Raw genomic sequence first — 16503 nt, forward strand, 5'->3', positions numbered from 1 at the left:
ATCTAGGCGGAAGGCTGGCCCATGTTCTGTCCTGTACCGCTCCTTGGGTGGTGTACCCAGAGTCCAGCCCTGCAGCTCGTGACATTTATAAGAATAATTTCTCTGTTGGAAACTAAAAAAAATATTTCTTTATCTTTTTTGTTGCAATATCTAATTTACGGTATGTACTTAGGAAATTGTGTCTAAATATACAGTTAATTTGCATATTCCTAACAAAAGTTTATGGAGTACATATCAGATGCAAAATTGGATCATGGGGACTGGATAATATTTTCACTTATTCTTTCCATATTAATTGCACAGAAAAAATTAGTTTATCTTTTTAAGAAATTTGAGTAAGATGCTTGGTGTATATACTTAAATAGGAATATTTATTATGTATGTTTTTTTTGTTTAATGAAAAAATATTTAACTTTAGCAGTCCAGAAGAAGCTGTCCTGCAAGGTTGAAATCCTTAAGATTCTCAGAAATGAAAAGGCAGTCTATTGCCAAAGAGTCAAGGAAGTAATTAGATTCTTTATACAGTATAGTGCCTCATGTTTTCATCAGTTTTGTTCTATTTGTTTTCCTTGAAATGATCCCTGAGTTTCATAGAAACACCTACTGATGTTTATCAGAAGTAGCATGTCTTCAGGAGGATTAATGAGTTAGTGTCCTGTCAGTCTCAAACTTGGTTTCCATGTAGTGCTTTATCCTAACATTTATTTGCTATGTATACAGAAGATAAAGCCGTCTCGGAAAGATTAAATGATTTCTTTGCTTCGGTGTTTACTAAAGAGTATGTTGGGAAGATACCCGTTCTGGAAAAGGTTTTCATGGGTAATGATTCAGATGTACTGAACCAAATCACGGTGAACCTAGAAGATGTGGAAGGCCTGATTGATAAACTAAAAAGTAGTAAATCACCTGGACCAGTTGGTATATACCCCAGGGTTCTAAAGGAACTCAAAAATGAAATTTGAGACCTATTAGTAAAGATTTTTAACCTATCATTAAAATCATCCATTGTACCTGAAGACTGGAGGATAGCTAATGTAACCCCAATATTTAAAAAGGGCTCCAGGGGCGATCCGGGAAACTACAGACCGGTTAGCCTGACTTCAGGGCCAGGAAAAATAGTGGAAATTGTTCTAAACATCAAAATCACAGAACATATAGAAAAACATGGTTTAATGGCACAAAGTCAGCATGGCTTTACCCAAGGCAAGTCTTGCCTCACAAATCTTCTTCACTTTTTTGAAGGAGTTAATAAACATGTGGATAAAGGTGAACCGGTAGATGTAGTGTACTTGGATTTTCAGAAGGCATTTGACAAAGTTCCTCATGAGAGGCTTCTAGGAAAAGTAAAAAGTCATGGGATAGGTGGCAATGTCCTTTCGTGGATTACAAACTGGTTAAAAGACAGGAAACAGAGAGTAGGATTAAATGGACAATTTTCTCAGTGGAAGGGAGTGGACAGTGGAGTGCCTCAGGGATCTGTATTGGGACCCTTACTTTTCAATATATTTATAAACGATCTGGAAAGAAATACGACAAGTGAGGTAATCAAATTTGCAGATGATACAAAATTGTTCAGAGTAGTTAAATCACAAACAGATTGTGATAAATTGCAGGAAGACCGTCTGAGACTGGTAAATTGGGCATCCAAATGGCAGATGAAATTTAATGTGGATAAGTGCAAGGTGATGCATATAGGGAAAAATAACCCATGCTATAGTTACACAATGTTAGGTTCCATGTTAGGAACTACCACCCAAGAAAGAGATCTAGGCGTCATAGTGGATAACACATTGAAATCGTCAGTTCAGTGTGCTGCGGAAGTCAAAAAAGCAAACAGAATGTTGGGAATTATTAGGAAGGGAATGGTGAATAAAACGGAAAATGTCATAATGCTTCTTTATCGCTCCATGGTGAGACCCCACCTTGAATACTGTGTACAATTCTGGTCGCCGCATCTCAAAAAAGATATAATTGCGATGGAGAAGGTACAGAGAACGGCTACCAAAATGATAAGAGGAATGGAACAGCTCCCCTATGAGGAAAGACTAAAGGGGTTAGGACTTTTCAGCTTGGAGAAGAGACGGCTGAGGGGGGATATGATAGAGGTGTTTAAAATCATGAGAGGTCTAGAACGTGTAGATGTGAATCGGTTATTTAGTCTTTCAGATAATAGAAAGACTAGGGTGCACTCCATGAAGTTAGCATGTGGCACATTTAAAACTAATCGGAGAAGGTTCTTCTTCACTCAACGCACAATTAAACTCTGGAATTTGTTGCCAGAGGACGTGGTTAGTTCAGTTAGTATAGCTATTTTTAAAAAAAGGATTGGATAAGTTCTTGGAGGAGAAGTCCATTACCTGCTATTAATTAAGTTGACTTAGAAAATAGCCACTGCTTTTACTAGCAAAGGTAACATGAAATAGACTTAGTTTTTGGGTTCTTGCCAGGTTCTTGTGGCCTGGATTGGCCATTGTTGGAAACAGGATGCTGGGCTTGATGGACCCTTGGTCTGACCCATTATGGCATGTTCTTATGTTAATGCATTTGTTGGTTTCTGTTTCACTGCAGTGTATACATTTGAAAGTTCTTGAGAACTAACGTTTTTTGTTCATTGACTTAACCCATGGCACAGGTAATATTGATTTGTAAAGTAAACTGCTGCTGCAGTTAAGAAAGAAGTTTGTTGCCGTACGTTTTCAATGAATAATGTTTTCTATTCAGGTCAGCCTCTCCTAAGCATGGCTTCACCATCATGAACAGACTGAGTATGGAAAATAGGACGGAACCCATCACTAAAGACTTAGATTTCCAACTGCAAGACCCCTTCTTGCTTTACAGAAATGCAAGATGTAAGTATATAACTTGTATTATTGTGATTTTTTTTTTTGTTTCATGTCAGGGGACATTCTCTATGTGAATCTTCGAGAATAACCCCAGCCAGTCTTTCAGAGGGAAATTACCTCCAGCATGGAGGATGGATGCAAGTTCTCTTCTGAAAGCCAAACTCCCAATAATCTTTTTTTTTTTTTTGACTAATAAGAAGGACTTAAGTCATGAACAAGCTACTACATTCCCTCAAGTCTGTATAATTTGGGCCAGACCAGTGGTTCAATGATAGAGCTTTTCACTGCCGTGCAGGATAATTCCCAAGCCCTTGGGGTAGGGATGCAGTGGGAGTGTTCACAGTCCCCAGGGAGGGAGGACATCTCAGCTATTGCGTAATGGTAACATGTGGTAGCCATACGCGAGGTGGATGCCTATCAGATTCTGAAAAGAGTCATGGTTTGTGGTCTTTGCCACAAGGACTGTTGCTGCGATAGCTGGGGTATGTAGGAGAGGGCTAAAAATGTGGAAATTGTGTCAGGTTGTTGCAAATAAAGGCTCATGGCACAGTAGACCAGTAGGGACCTGTTCTCTTTGAGCTGGAAGCCCAAAGGAGCAAGAGGAAACTATCAAGTACAAGTGGCATCTTAAACATTTATTATTATTTCAGCTTTTATGTGGTCTCCTAAACCAGTGCACACTACAATATTTGTATGCTGACTCGGGTATCCAGCTGTTCGTAGAGTCGTATTCAGCTGTTAGCAGAAGACTGCTTCATAGTACATGGAATATATGGATTTTACGTTTAGTTTTTTTGTATTTCCAAACCTGTGCTGAGGCCCAACTCTGCTGGGTGTACGAACCGTACAATTTCATGAGGTAGCACAACCAGAGCATGGGGGGGTCAAAAGCAGCATCGATGGTCATTTAATGTGAGTTGCGTGCGAAGAACCCAGGAAACGTCCACTTGCAGCTGCCTTATCAAAAAAAAAAAGAAAGACCCAGCGCCGACAATCTAAAATTTAAAAAATTGATCCAAGCCCATCTTATTCTTTGCGGGCTCAAAATGTCCAAAGGTACAGAAGTACCTGTGCACAAAAAAATGGCACCAACCACAGGGCCAGCCAGCGCCATTTTCAAATACCATCAGGCGAAGTAGGAGGGCCTGGGGATAGCTCCTGCCTGACATGGACATTTTGAACCCATAGATAGAGTAAGATGAGGTTGGAGGAGGCAGACAAAGGCTCAGGGATGTCATTTCTTTTAAATTTTCGATTCCAAGCTGGGCTTTTTATGGCAGTGGAATGGGGCTATCCTGCATGCAATTTGTTGTAACTATGTATTATTTTGAATATGCTGTAAACCCCTTTGGGGGGTCCTACAGGATCAATAAGGCATGATAGAAGTGTAAAGCATACAAGTGCAGGAAGGGGATGGTTGGGAGCACAGGATGAAAGGGGGGGGGGGTGACAAGGGGAAGGAGAGAGCTCCTTCTACTGAGTGCAGGGGGTGAAGGGAGAGGAAGCTGCTGCTGAGTGAGCACTGGGGGATAATGGTGAGTAATGGCAGCATGGGGGGAGAAAGAGAGGATGGAGCGAACAGACAGTGAAAAAGGGGAGGGGATGGAGAGGGGCGCATAGCAGCAAAGTGTTGTATGCATTCTGGCACCAGGCTAGAAATGGGACAATAAGAATAGCCACAGAACCTGGTAATTATCCTTTTCTGTACCCTAATTAACGCTATTTATTTTAACATCTTTTTAAGGCAGTTTTGAAAACCGGAGTGGAACTTGCGGACCCAAGGGTACATTGTACCCGTGGGACTGCAAGCTCATTTTCAAAGGGAAACAGTTGTCTCTGAAAATGTGCCAGCTGTGGAAATAGAGCTGTACGTTCTTCTGTGTTTGGGGACTTGCACTTAAGTATGGTGTCGAAAATTGAAAGAAAATTAGACTTATATTTTTGTTTTTTTCATTTTTTATTTCACCCTGCCGTATTCTCTGTTTTGGATGTTTATATTGAATTTTGTAACTAGGTGTTTGTTTTGCTCAGGGTAGGGAGGGCACTCATTTCAGTTGTCACGCAGGGCATCAGTCTGGAACCGGCCCTGTCTGTGCTCAAGGCAAGTTACAATTCACGTACAGTAGGTAGGAGGCATAAAAGTGCGTGGTCTCAATTTTCCTATGTAACAAAATACATCTTATTTAAAGAAAGTCCCAAGTACCGTGTTTTAATATTTGTAGTAAGCCTCCAATATTATGCTTGTATCTTTCTCATAATCCCATACAACATTCCTACAACCCTTTGACCCTGTCTTTTTTTTTTTTTTTGTTTTGTCCTTTTTACATTCTTTGGCTGGGATTATATCAAAATGGGAAAACTATGAGCACAGTGGGGCTGGTTTATTAAAACTGCAAACATGATAGTGCATGCAAAAATGCCAAACTTGTATGCACCTGCTATTTGGCATTTTTTTGCATGCACTGTTTTTTTGTTTTGGGTTTTTTTTAACCTGTGAACCTGTTTACAAAACTTATGCAAAATCACTAATGAACTAAAATCATGCAAATTAGCTCATTATCAGTTAAGCATAAGTTAACTTTCCTGCAGAAAGTCACACACACATGGGATTTCTCACAAAACTTAGCTACACCTCAGGGTAGTGTCGCTAGAATTTTAACAAACAAAAAAAAAGCTTAATTTCTCGCTAAAAGTTTTGCACAGATATCCATACAGAATTCGCTTGCATATTATGCAGATGACCCAACCCCCCCTAAAAAATAAATTTTGCAGTATTAGAGCATACCCGCAGAGACTTCTGGGGGTTTATAATTGGTCCCAATGTCAAGAATATTGTACAAGAAACATGAGTGATATGTTGGCTATAACAGTTGTAAGTGAAAGGTAAGGAAAGCCAAGAGGCAAAGAAGAGCGATTGTTATTGAGCATTCCCTGTACGTACCAGGATCAGTCCAGACTGCTGGGTTATGCCTCCCGTCCAGCAGATGGAGTCAGAGAGAAACTGAAAAGGCACCACTGATATACCCTGGTGCGACCCCTGCGATCCTTCAGTATATCTCTGACTCCAGCAGATGAGAGAGCATAACCTGCGGTCCTGATCTCCTGTAAATTGTGAAAGGTTTTTTCCCTATCAGGTTTGACTTAGAATATAGGAGAAATCCTGTGACTGGATCAATGTAATGGTTCTTACCTAATTTGGTACTAGTAATAGGAGCCGTAGCAGGCAAGGCAGGGCACTGCCCTACAGCCTTTTCCCGGGGTTTATTTCAGCCCTGCCCAGTGAGAGGAGGGGAGGATTAATCGGTGGGCCGGTCACTCTCCCTCTCCGCCTCCTGAGAAGTTTAATTCCTCGGAGAAGAAAGTTCAGACGGGTGCGCTACACCCTCTGCAGGCTCCACCATAAAATTGTCTGTGAGGTATTTTCTTAGCTACCGGTGGCAGCGCTATCAACTTAAAAAAAAACAAAAAAAAAAAAAACGAGGTGATTGTGTCCCACTGCCTGCTTTACTCACTGTGGTCTCCGGACGGGGTGGCTTGTCACCCAGCCCCTTTTCGCGCCGTTTTTCGCGCTGTTTTTTTGTCTTCTTTAAAAAAAAAAAAAAAAAATGCCCCGAGGAACTGTTTGCACGGCATGTGGGGAGCCGGGCCGCCGGCTCTCCCGCAAGGGCCTTTGCTCCCGGTGCCTTCCCGGGGGTGAGGGTTCCTCGCGGGGGCCAGCCGCGGTCGGGAGCTCTCCTTCCCCACGGCTTGGGGCACGGGCAGCGTCGGGCAAATCTCGGCAGTCCTCGCTGCCGATACCGGGGGCGGCGGCCATTTTAGAAAATTCGGCGGCCATTTTAAATGAGTCCGATCGCGATGCGGTTTCGTCGGAAGAGGGGGAGGACCTCCCACCTCTGTCCCCACCGGACCTTAGCCCCCGCGGGTTACCAGGGCCTATGGATTTGCCACCTGTGGGAGCAAAAGGGGGTTCTTTGAAAAGACCTCATCCCTTTACCTCACAATTTGTTCTTTTGCTCCACAAGGCTTATATGGAGGCCGAAGCGGAATGGGAGCAGGGTACTCCTGCCCCAGATAAACGTGGGAGAATTTCTACAGGTCTCTTTGGCCTGGGACGGGGGGATCCAAGTCCGGCTCCTCCTAAACCTCCACAGCAGGCAACTCCAGCTCCTTCGGCTCCTCCTCCAAAACCTCCACAGCATGTAGCTCCGGATCCCCTTTCACAGGACCTGGTACGGATGTGGGGGGTACGGATGTGGGGGGTACGGATGTGGGGGGTACGGACCCAGTTGATCCGGTTGAGGGGGATGATCCTCAGATACTCCGGTTATTTCATAAAGAAGAATTGGATCCTTTGATCACTCATGTTCTTCAGGAACTACGGATTCCGGTACCCCAGATTGAATCGAATTCCCAGCCAAGGGATTTTGAATTAGACGGGCTCCGCACACCCGCACATGCTTTTCCTTTTCACAATAAACTGTTTCAGCTTGTATCCCGGGAATGGGATAATCCGGAGGCAACTCTTAGAGTCAGCCGCGCTATGGATAAGCTTTACCCTCTCCCTGCTGATTCCTTGGAGCTCCTTAGGGTGCCAAGGGTGGATTCGGCGGTCACTGCCATGGCTAAACATACCACCATTCCCGTAACAGGGGGTACGGCCCTTAAGGATCTTCAAGATCGGAAGTTGGAGACGTTGCTTAAGTGAATCTTTGAGGTTTCAGCCTTGGGAGTACGGGCGGCCGTTTGCAGTTGCATGGTACAAAGGGCTACCCTTCGCTGGGTACAACAGATGTTGACATCTCAGGATCTGCCTCCGGAGGAAGCAGAGCAAGCAAACCGCATAGAATCCGCGGTGGCCTACGCCGCATATGCTTTCTATGATCTCCTCCGCACTTCGGCCCGGTCTATGTCTTCGGCAGTGTCGGCACGGAGGTTACTCTGGCTGCGTCACTGGGCAGCAGACTCTTCCTCCAAGGCCCAACTCGGTTCTTTTCCCTTTCGGGGCAAACTATTATTTGGCACCGAGTTAGAAGAACTTATCTGGTCTTTGGGGGAGAATAAAGTGTTCAAGTTGCCAGAGGACAAGCCTCGATTTTTTCGTCCTTCGGGTACCTTCCGCGGACGATTTCGCGGGCAGCGCCGTTTTCGATCGGGGAGGGGTTCCTCTTACGCTACAAGACAGCCATCTACGTGTTCCCAATCATGGACTCCTTCCTTTCGTGGTAGAAGACCGGCACGCGCAGGGGCGTCTCATACCTTCGCCACCTCTAAGGCGGCTCAATGAAGGGACGCCGGTCCATTCCTCCGTCCCGGAGGTCGGAGGACGACTCTCTTACTTTCGGGAGGAATGGGCCACAATTACCACCGACCAATGGGTCTTCGACATTATAACTCACGGATACGCCTTAGATTTTGCAAGGCCCCTGCGCGATTTGTTCCTTATCTCTCCCAGCGGTTCTCTGGTAAAGCAACAGCGGATTGCTCAAACCCTGGAGCGGTTGCAGGCGCTGGGAGCAATAGTGCCAGTACCGCCCGCCGAACAACGCACAGGCCGTTATTCCATCTATTTCATCGTTCCCAAAAAGGAGGGCACATTCCGGCCTATTCTGGATCTCAAGCGGGTCAACAAGGCATTGCGCATACCGCGGTTTCGGATGGAGACCCTGCGCTCCGTCATCGCTGCGGTCCACAAAGGCGAGTATTTGGCTTCCTTAGATCTCACGGAGGCTTACTTGCACATAGGAATACAAGAGTTCCATCAAAGATTTCTGCGCTTTATGGTCCTGGGATCTCATTTCCAGTTCTGTGCTCTTCCGTTCGGTCTGGCGACAGCTCCGAGAGTGTTCACCAAGGTAATGGTGGTGGTGGCGGCGAGTCTCCGGAGAGACGGAGTGTTGGTACACCCGTATTTGGACGACTGGCTCATTCGGGCAAAATCGCGACGTCTCTGCAAAGACGCAATTCAGGCAGTCCTCCACCGGCTCCACTCCTTGGGGTGGGTAGTCAATTACCCCAAGAGCCATCTGATTCCCTCCCAGAATTTGGAATTTCTGGGCGCCTCGTTCGATACGAAAGTGGGAAAGGTTTTCCTGCCACAGGCAAGGATGGAGCGTCTGATGGCGCACGTTCGCCGTCTCCTAGCCCTTCCCTTGCCAGTGGTATGGGATTACTTACAGGTTCTTGGATATATGGTGTCCACCCTGGATTTGGTTCCGTGGTCTTTTGCGCATATGCGGCCGCTACAGAGGGCGCTTCGGTCGCGTTGGGATCCCAAATCGGAAGAATTTCAGATACCTTTGCCACTCCTACCCCCAGCCAGGACCAGTCTACAGTGGTGGTTGGATCCGGTCCACTTGCTCCAAGGCATCGATTTGGAGCCACCCCAATGGATCATTGTCACGACCGATGCCAGTCTGACGGGCTGGGGAGCAGTCTGTCAGTCTCAGTCCGCTCAGGGACGTTGGACGCTTCCTCAGACCAAGTGGTCTATCAATCGTTTGGAAACCAGGGCAGTTCGCCTAGCGTTACAGCACTTTCTGCCTTTGATTCGGGACAGAGCAGTTCGTGTTTTGTCCGACAATGCAACCACGGTGGTATATATAAATCGGCAAGGCGGTACACGGAGTCTACTGGTAGCAACCGAAGCCAGCCAATTGATGGTTTGGGCAGAGCAACACCTGTCTCGGATTGCGGCGTCTCACATCGCAGGAGTCGACAACATTCAAGCAGACTATCTCAGCCGGCAGCGACTAGATCCGGGAGAGTGGGAACTATCTCCCGAGGCACTCAGACTCATCTGTCGCCGGTGGGGAACTTCCCGGTTGGACCTCATGGCAACTCGTTCGAATGCCAAGGCAGCTCGCTTCTTCAGTCGCAGAAGGGAACACGGGTCGGAAGGCGTGGATGCGCTAGTTCTTCCCTGGCCCGCGCACGTTCTTCTGTACGTGTTTCCACCGTGGCCGTTGGTGGGGAAAATATTGCGTCGGATCGAATCCCACACGGGACCCGTCGTTCTCGTAGCTCCGGAGTGGCCAAGGAGGCCATGGTTCGCCGACCTCATCAACCTAGCGGTGGACGGCCCCTTGCGTCTCGGTCATCTGCCTCGACTCCTTCGGCAGGGTCCAGTATTTTTCGACCAGGCCGATCGCTTTTGTCTAGCGGCTTGGCTTATGAGAGGCGGCAATTGAGAAAGAAAGGATATTCCGAGTCGGTCATTACTACTCTTCTGCAGGCTCGTAAGCCCTCTACCTCGGTTGCTTATGTCAGGGTATGGAAAGTTTTTGACTCTTGGTGCCAGGGTCTGGAAGTGCCGTCGCGGAAGGCTATGGTGTCTCATATTCTGGCTTTTTTGCAAGAGGGTCTAAAGAAGGGTTTATCCTATAATTCTCTTCGTGTGCAGGTGGCAGCCTTAGGCTGTTACCGCGGTAAACTTGACGGATTTTCCATTGCCATGCATCCGGACGTTGCATGATTTTTAAAAGGAGTTAAACATTTGCGACCCCCGGTGCGACCTATCTGTCCTTCTTGGAGTTTAAATTTGGTTCTCCGGGGTCTTTGCACTTCTCCGTTTGAACCCCTACGAAGGGCTACTCTCAAGGATCTCACTCTCAAAACTGTTTTTCTCGTCGCTATTTGTTCGGCTCGGCGAATCTCAGAACTTCAGGCGTTGTCTTGTAGGGAACCTTTTCTCTGTATTTCTAATTCGGGGGTTTCTCTACGTACCGTTCCTTCGTTTTTGCCTAAGGTAGTTTCCGCCTTTCACGTCAACCAGACGGTGGACCTACCGGCCTTTGCGGTGGACGGAGCTGATGCGTCGCGGCAACCGGAACTTCGAAGGTTGGATGTTCGAAGGACGCTCTTGCGGTACCTGGACATTACCAACCCCTTTCGGTTGTCTGATCATCTGTTTGTCTTGTGGAGTGGTCCAAAGAAGGGGAATAAAGCTTCTAAAGCTACGATAGCCCGCTGGTTGAAAGAGGCGATTGTTTCTACTTACATTTCCCAAGGTCGCGCCGTTCCGGAGGGTCTTAAGGCTCATTCTCTGCGCTCCCAGGCGGCGTCTTGGGCAGAGAGTGGTTTTATTTCCTCGCAGGAAATTTGCCGAGCGGCTACTTGGAAGTCGTTGCACACTTTTGCGAGACATTACCGTTTGGACGTGCGCGCTCCGACGGTAGAATCATTTGGCAGTGGTGTGCTTCGTGCGGGACTGTCAGGGTCCCACCCCGTTTAGGGCAGCTTGGGTACTTCCCAGCAGTCTGGACTGATCCTGGAACGTACAGGGAAAGGAAAATTAGGGCTTACCTGATAATTTTCGTTCCTGTAGTACCAAGGATCAGTCCAGACGCCCGCCCATATCAGTGAAAAGTGTAGAGTCCCGCAACTGTAGTGTTTCTTTTTCGGGTTCCGTTTTTACGGGCACTTGTTCTATTTTTTATATGGTTGTATTCATGGTTTCCTTGTTTTTCACATGTTCATAATGTTCATCTTTATCTTGATCTAGTCACAGAGTTTGCCATTGTTTTCTAATTTCATACTGCTTTGTTATGGATTATACTGAAGGATCGCAGGGGGCGCACCAGGGTATATCAGTGGTGCCTTTTCAGTTTCTCTCTGACTCCATCTGCTGGACGGGAGGCATAACCCAGCAGTCTGGACTGATCCTTGGTACTACAGGAACGAAAATTATCAGGTAAGCCCTAATTTTCCTTTCTTGCTCCAAATAATTTTTTTTTTCATTTTGGAAAGAATCTACTTGCCTTTCTTCTTTTCTTCCTCTTTATTTGCTGCTTGCATTAAAGTTTGTTTCTGTGGCACTTTCCTTGCTGGCAGAGGAGCTGCCTCATGTAGGAAAATTACTTTTAAAATGGTAGGCTTAACTAAGTGAAAATAAGAGCAGGAAAGCTGGGGAAAGTTTTAGTGCTTTTCTTTCCTTAAAGAAGAGCTACCACCATCTCAGATAATAATCTGGGGGTATCATAAACAATAAGAGCAAAATTCTAGAATTGAACCATCAATATTTTCCGTATTTACATTATTTTGTCCAGCAGTCTCATCCTTCTCGGACTCTCAGCTTAATTGGAGCCTACCTATACTGGCTGCACGTCACTCTCCGCTACACGAGGTTTCCACTTTAATTTCTCATTTTAGCTCACTCTGTGCAATGACATTTACTGGTTGGCTAACAGCGTACTTTTGCCAGGTTCTAGAGAGAACAGTGCTCTCTCTTTGGTAGATAACTGTCACAGTGACGGCAGTGGTTGGAACGTGGTGAAACACTGGATAGGTATACATATAAAGGCTCATGGTGCGTTTGTCCCAGTAGGAACCAGTTCCAATTGATCTTGAAGTGCAAAAGAAGCAGGCGGAAACTATAGATCTGAAAAGATTTTTTTAAAAAAAGAAGAAAGCAACATATAAATAAAGGATGATAAACAGAAAACTATCATGTTAAGTATTACATATAAAGAGATAATAAACGGTAATGGTAACTCTTGATTACTGTGAATAGCTCCTTTTAACTATCTGAAGATGAAGTTTCTTGTGATCATTTTCATTTCATTTTTTTTTTCATTTATTAAAATTTATTAATCGCCTACCACAAGGAGGCCTAGGCGATTTACATCATCAACATACATAATAAAAACATGAAATTGACATGTACAATAACACACAATTTTCATATGTTTCACAGAAACAATAATGTTCAATATCATATAAATGGAATGAATAATCAGTCACTCAAAATATATATCATTATCCTCACATCTTTGAGAGGATTTATTCTGCTAACACCACTCTAAAGTATGTCATTCATGTTAGATTATTCGCCTGGGCAATGCATCTGCAATCTTCTTTTAATTATTCTGACATGAAATGGTCTCCACCCTTCAGACTACACAGTTACGGTACAAATATTCACTTACATAAACTTATTTGCCTAGCATTTCATACCACAGGGTTGGTAACTTTTAAACCGGCGCACATCTGCACATGTTATAAAATAGCCTCACCGTGCACAAATGCCGCTTCTGCTGCTTAAGTAAGGGGGTGTCACGCATGCTGACACCATTACCAGTTTTCCCAGTTTGTTCCAAGGTTGCCCAGATAAGGAATAGGACTTCCAAACCCCTATAGTTTAATAGCCTCCCATCTCCCCTGTTAGCTCCTACCATTAAAACCCCGCCAATCTGTTTATCTTTATTTTATAACTTACATGTCATCTTTAGCAGAAGTAAAGTTAAGCAGCAGGGGACCCTGGCGTGCACCTGTGTGCATAATTATTTAAGAACATAAGAACATGCCATACTGGGTCAGACCAAGGGTCCATCAAGCCCAGCATCCTGTTTCCAACAGTGGCCAATCCAGGCCATAAGAACCTGGCAAGTACCCAAACACTAAGTCTATTCCATGTTACCGTTGCTAGTAATAGCAGTGGTTATTACTAAGTCAACTTAATTAATAGCAGGTAATGGACTTCTCCTCCAAGAACTTATCCAATCCTTTTTTAAACACAGCTATACTAACTGCACTAACCACATCCTCTGGCAACAAATTCCAGAGTTTAATTGTGCGTTGAGTAAAAAAGAACTTTCTCTTATTAGTTTTAAATGTGCCCCATGCTAACTTCATGGAGTGCCCCCTAGTCTTTCTATTATCCGAAAGAGTAAATAACCGATTCACATCTACCCGTTCTAGACCTCTCATAATTTTAAACATCTCTATCAAATCCCCCCTCAGCCGTCTCTTCTCCAAGCTGAAAAGTCCTAACCTCTTTAGTCTTTCCTCATAGAGGAGCTGTTCCATTCCCCTTATCATTTTGGTAGCCCTTCTCTGTACCTTCTCCATCGCAATTATATCTTTTTTGAGATGCGGTGACCAGAATTGTACACGGTATTCAAGGTGCGGTCTCACCATGGAGCGATACAGAGGCATTATGACATTTTCCATTTTATTCACCATTCCCTTTCTAATAATTCCCAACATTCTGTTTGCTTTTTTGAGTGCCGCAGCACACTGAACCGACGATTTCAATGTGTTATCCACTATGAAGCCTAGATCTCTTTCTTGGGTTGTAGCACCCAAGAAAGGAATTCCCATGCCCCACCCAGACTGTGCCCTCACCTCGCCCCTTTTTTGGAACTTTTCATTTGTGCATATAGTGGGAGATTTGCGCATAATCCGGGCAGCTTTTAAAATTCGCTTGGCGCATGGTGGCCTGATTTGTGCTCATATCTCCTAGTTTGCGCTTATGCTGGGCTTTTAAATCCACCTTTTAGAATCTATCCTGACCCCCCTCAAAGTCAAAAAATATGTTTATTAGGAAATCTCTTCCTCTGCATGATGAACTGACTCACTACCCACCTGATGATTGTGTAGTGGACTAATATTGGACTTGGCTATTCAAAATCGCAGTGTTCTTTTATAAGCATAGTTCATGCTTCTCTGACTGATCCATTTGCAATAAAATCATCACAATGGAATTCAGGTTGAATAAATATTTCTAAATGTTTGGGGGTGAGGTTTCAGTGTAACTCCTATGATACATGGGTTTGCTTTTGCTTCCCTCTAGGCAGTTCAAAGCTGGTAGTGCAGTAAGAAATACTGAATTTGCAGTATTAATGAAATAAAACCACTTGGAGTAGAGTTTTGTTTACTTATTGTAGTCCAGTGTATTGGGGGGGGGGGGGCGGGGGGAATTCATAGCTAAATTGCCACCCCTAAGTCTTTCTTCACTTCCACTTTCTTGTACTTGTTATTAAAAAGTAGCCAAGTAATTTAAAGTATGCCCTTCTCTAGAGGTTAAGTATTAGACATTTATTTATTTATTTATTTTAAAATATTTCTATACCGTCTTTCACAAACAAAGTTTGACCAAAACGGTTTACAAAGTTAGATTATAAAAGAAATCAAAAATAGATAACTAAAATAAAATTGTTTTAACTAAAAACAGTGAGAGCTAAAGATAAAATAAAATAAAATAAAACCAAAAATAACAAACAAAGTAGAGTGATAGAAAGGAAAAAAATACAATGTATATTTATAAACCCTAATCCTTTAAAAATAACTATACTATTTTTACAAAAACAAGTAAAAAGCCAGAAAAGATAAAGAAAAATATCCTAGAAACTATATCATATAGTAACCAGAACCATAAACGGTAAATAACTGGGTTGTAAGTAGAAGTAGATAGTATATAGCTTATTGGGGTTAAGTGTTCAAACTATCAAGGTCTCCAAAAGCTATCTTGAATAAATAAGTTTTACTGCCTTCTTGAATTCTTTGATTGGTAATTTGCCTTAAAGTGTTAGGAAGTGAGTTCCACAACAAGGGTCCTGCCACCGAAAAGGCTCTTTCTCTGGTTATATTTAATCTCGCCAATCTAACTGTAGGAACATCAAGCAAATATTTATTAGCAGATCTAAGATGTCTAGCAGGTTTGTATAACCGTAGTGAGGTACAGAGCCAAGTTGAGTCTGGGTCATGTATTAAGGAATGAATTAGAGACAATACTTTATATTTCACACGGAATTTAATAGGGAGCCAGTGTAAATTGGACAAAATGGGAGAGATATGATGTCTCATAGGCGAACCTGTTAACAATCGAGCCGCGGAATTTTGTATCTGTTGTAACGGTTTTAAAGTGGAGTCCGGAAGACCCAGAAATAGGCTATTACAATAGTCTAAACCAGCAAAAATAAGAGATTGAAGGACTGTTTGAAAGTCAGTTTTGAATAATAATGGTTTTAATCTTTTTAAGGTATGTAATTTGAAGAAGGTGTTCTTTACTAAAAGAGAAACATGTTGTGTTAGGGATAGATTAGTATCTACTTGTATTCCTAAATTACGGACAACTTTTTTAACTTCAATTACCTCATTACTCCTGCGAGACATGATCTCGATACTATCCCAACTCGCGTATTAAAGGAAATGGCTCATTTCATTGCACCAACCCTAGCTGCCATAATTAACAAATCTCTGGAAGAAGGCCAACTACCTACCATTCTGAAAACTGCTACAATCACTCCCATTTTGAAAAAAAAGAACTTGGACCCGAAAGATCTGAACAATTACCGCCCTATCTCCAACCTCCCCTTACTCGCCAAGATGACCGAGAAAGCTGTTCTAAAACAACTCAATGAACACCTTGAGTTCAATAATATTCTCCACCCCTCACAACACGGCTTCAGAAAGAACCGCAGCATAGAAACCCTTCTAATCAACTTATCTAATAAAATAATAAGAGGTTTTGACAACAAATTAAACCACTTATTAATCCTACTTGATCTATCTGCGGCCTTTGACACTGTAGACCACAAAAAACTATTATCTAGTCTTACCAACATAGGTCTATCAGGAAAAACTCTAAACTGGTTCTCCTCCTCCTTAAAAGACAGGTTCTTCAAAGTCACCCTTAATAACATCTCATCTGATCCATACCCCCTAGAAACTGGAGTACCACAAGGTTCTGCCCTCTCGGCCACCCTCTTTAATATATACCTACTCCCACTCTGTCAGTTCATCTCAAATCTAGGCATCTTATTCTTTTTGTACGCTGATGACATTCAATTACTTATCCCAATAACCTCAACTATTGAAGATGCAATCAACCTCACAGTAAACCACCTAATCTCGATTAGAAACTTACTGAACCAACTAAAAT

At 43.7% G+C, this 16503-nt stretch overlaps 2 protein-coding genes across 22 annotated transcripts in view; one reads left to right on the forward strand and one right to left on the reverse strand.

The window, feature by feature from the left end:
* Positions 1-16503, reverse strand: part of CACNA1C (calcium voltage-gated channel subunit alpha1 C) — a 1539476-nt gene that overhangs the window by 1448113 nt on the left and 74860 nt on the right. The window lies entirely within an intron of this gene.
* The window catches only part of DCP1B (decapping mRNA 1B), a 199571-nt gene that overhangs the window by 19307 nt on the left and 163761 nt on the right, over positions 1-16503 (forward strand). For all 6 annotated transcript variants that reach the window (XM_029599887.1, XM_029599888.1, XM_029599890.1 and 3 more), the window contains exon 3: positions 2722-2849. In XM_029599887.1, the coding sequence (XP_029455747.1) occupies positions 2722-2849 (128 nt within the window). The remainder of the gene's footprint in view (positions 1-2721; positions 2850-16503) is intronic.

This window comes from Rhinatrema bivittatum, chromosome 4 (assembly GCF_901001135.1).
Source record: "Rhinatrema bivittatum chromosome 4, aRhiBiv1.1, whole genome shotgun sequence".
In the NCBI taxonomy this organism is placed as follows: domain Eukaryota; kingdom Metazoa; phylum Chordata; class Amphibia; order Gymnophiona; family Rhinatrematidae; genus Rhinatrema; species Rhinatrema bivittatum.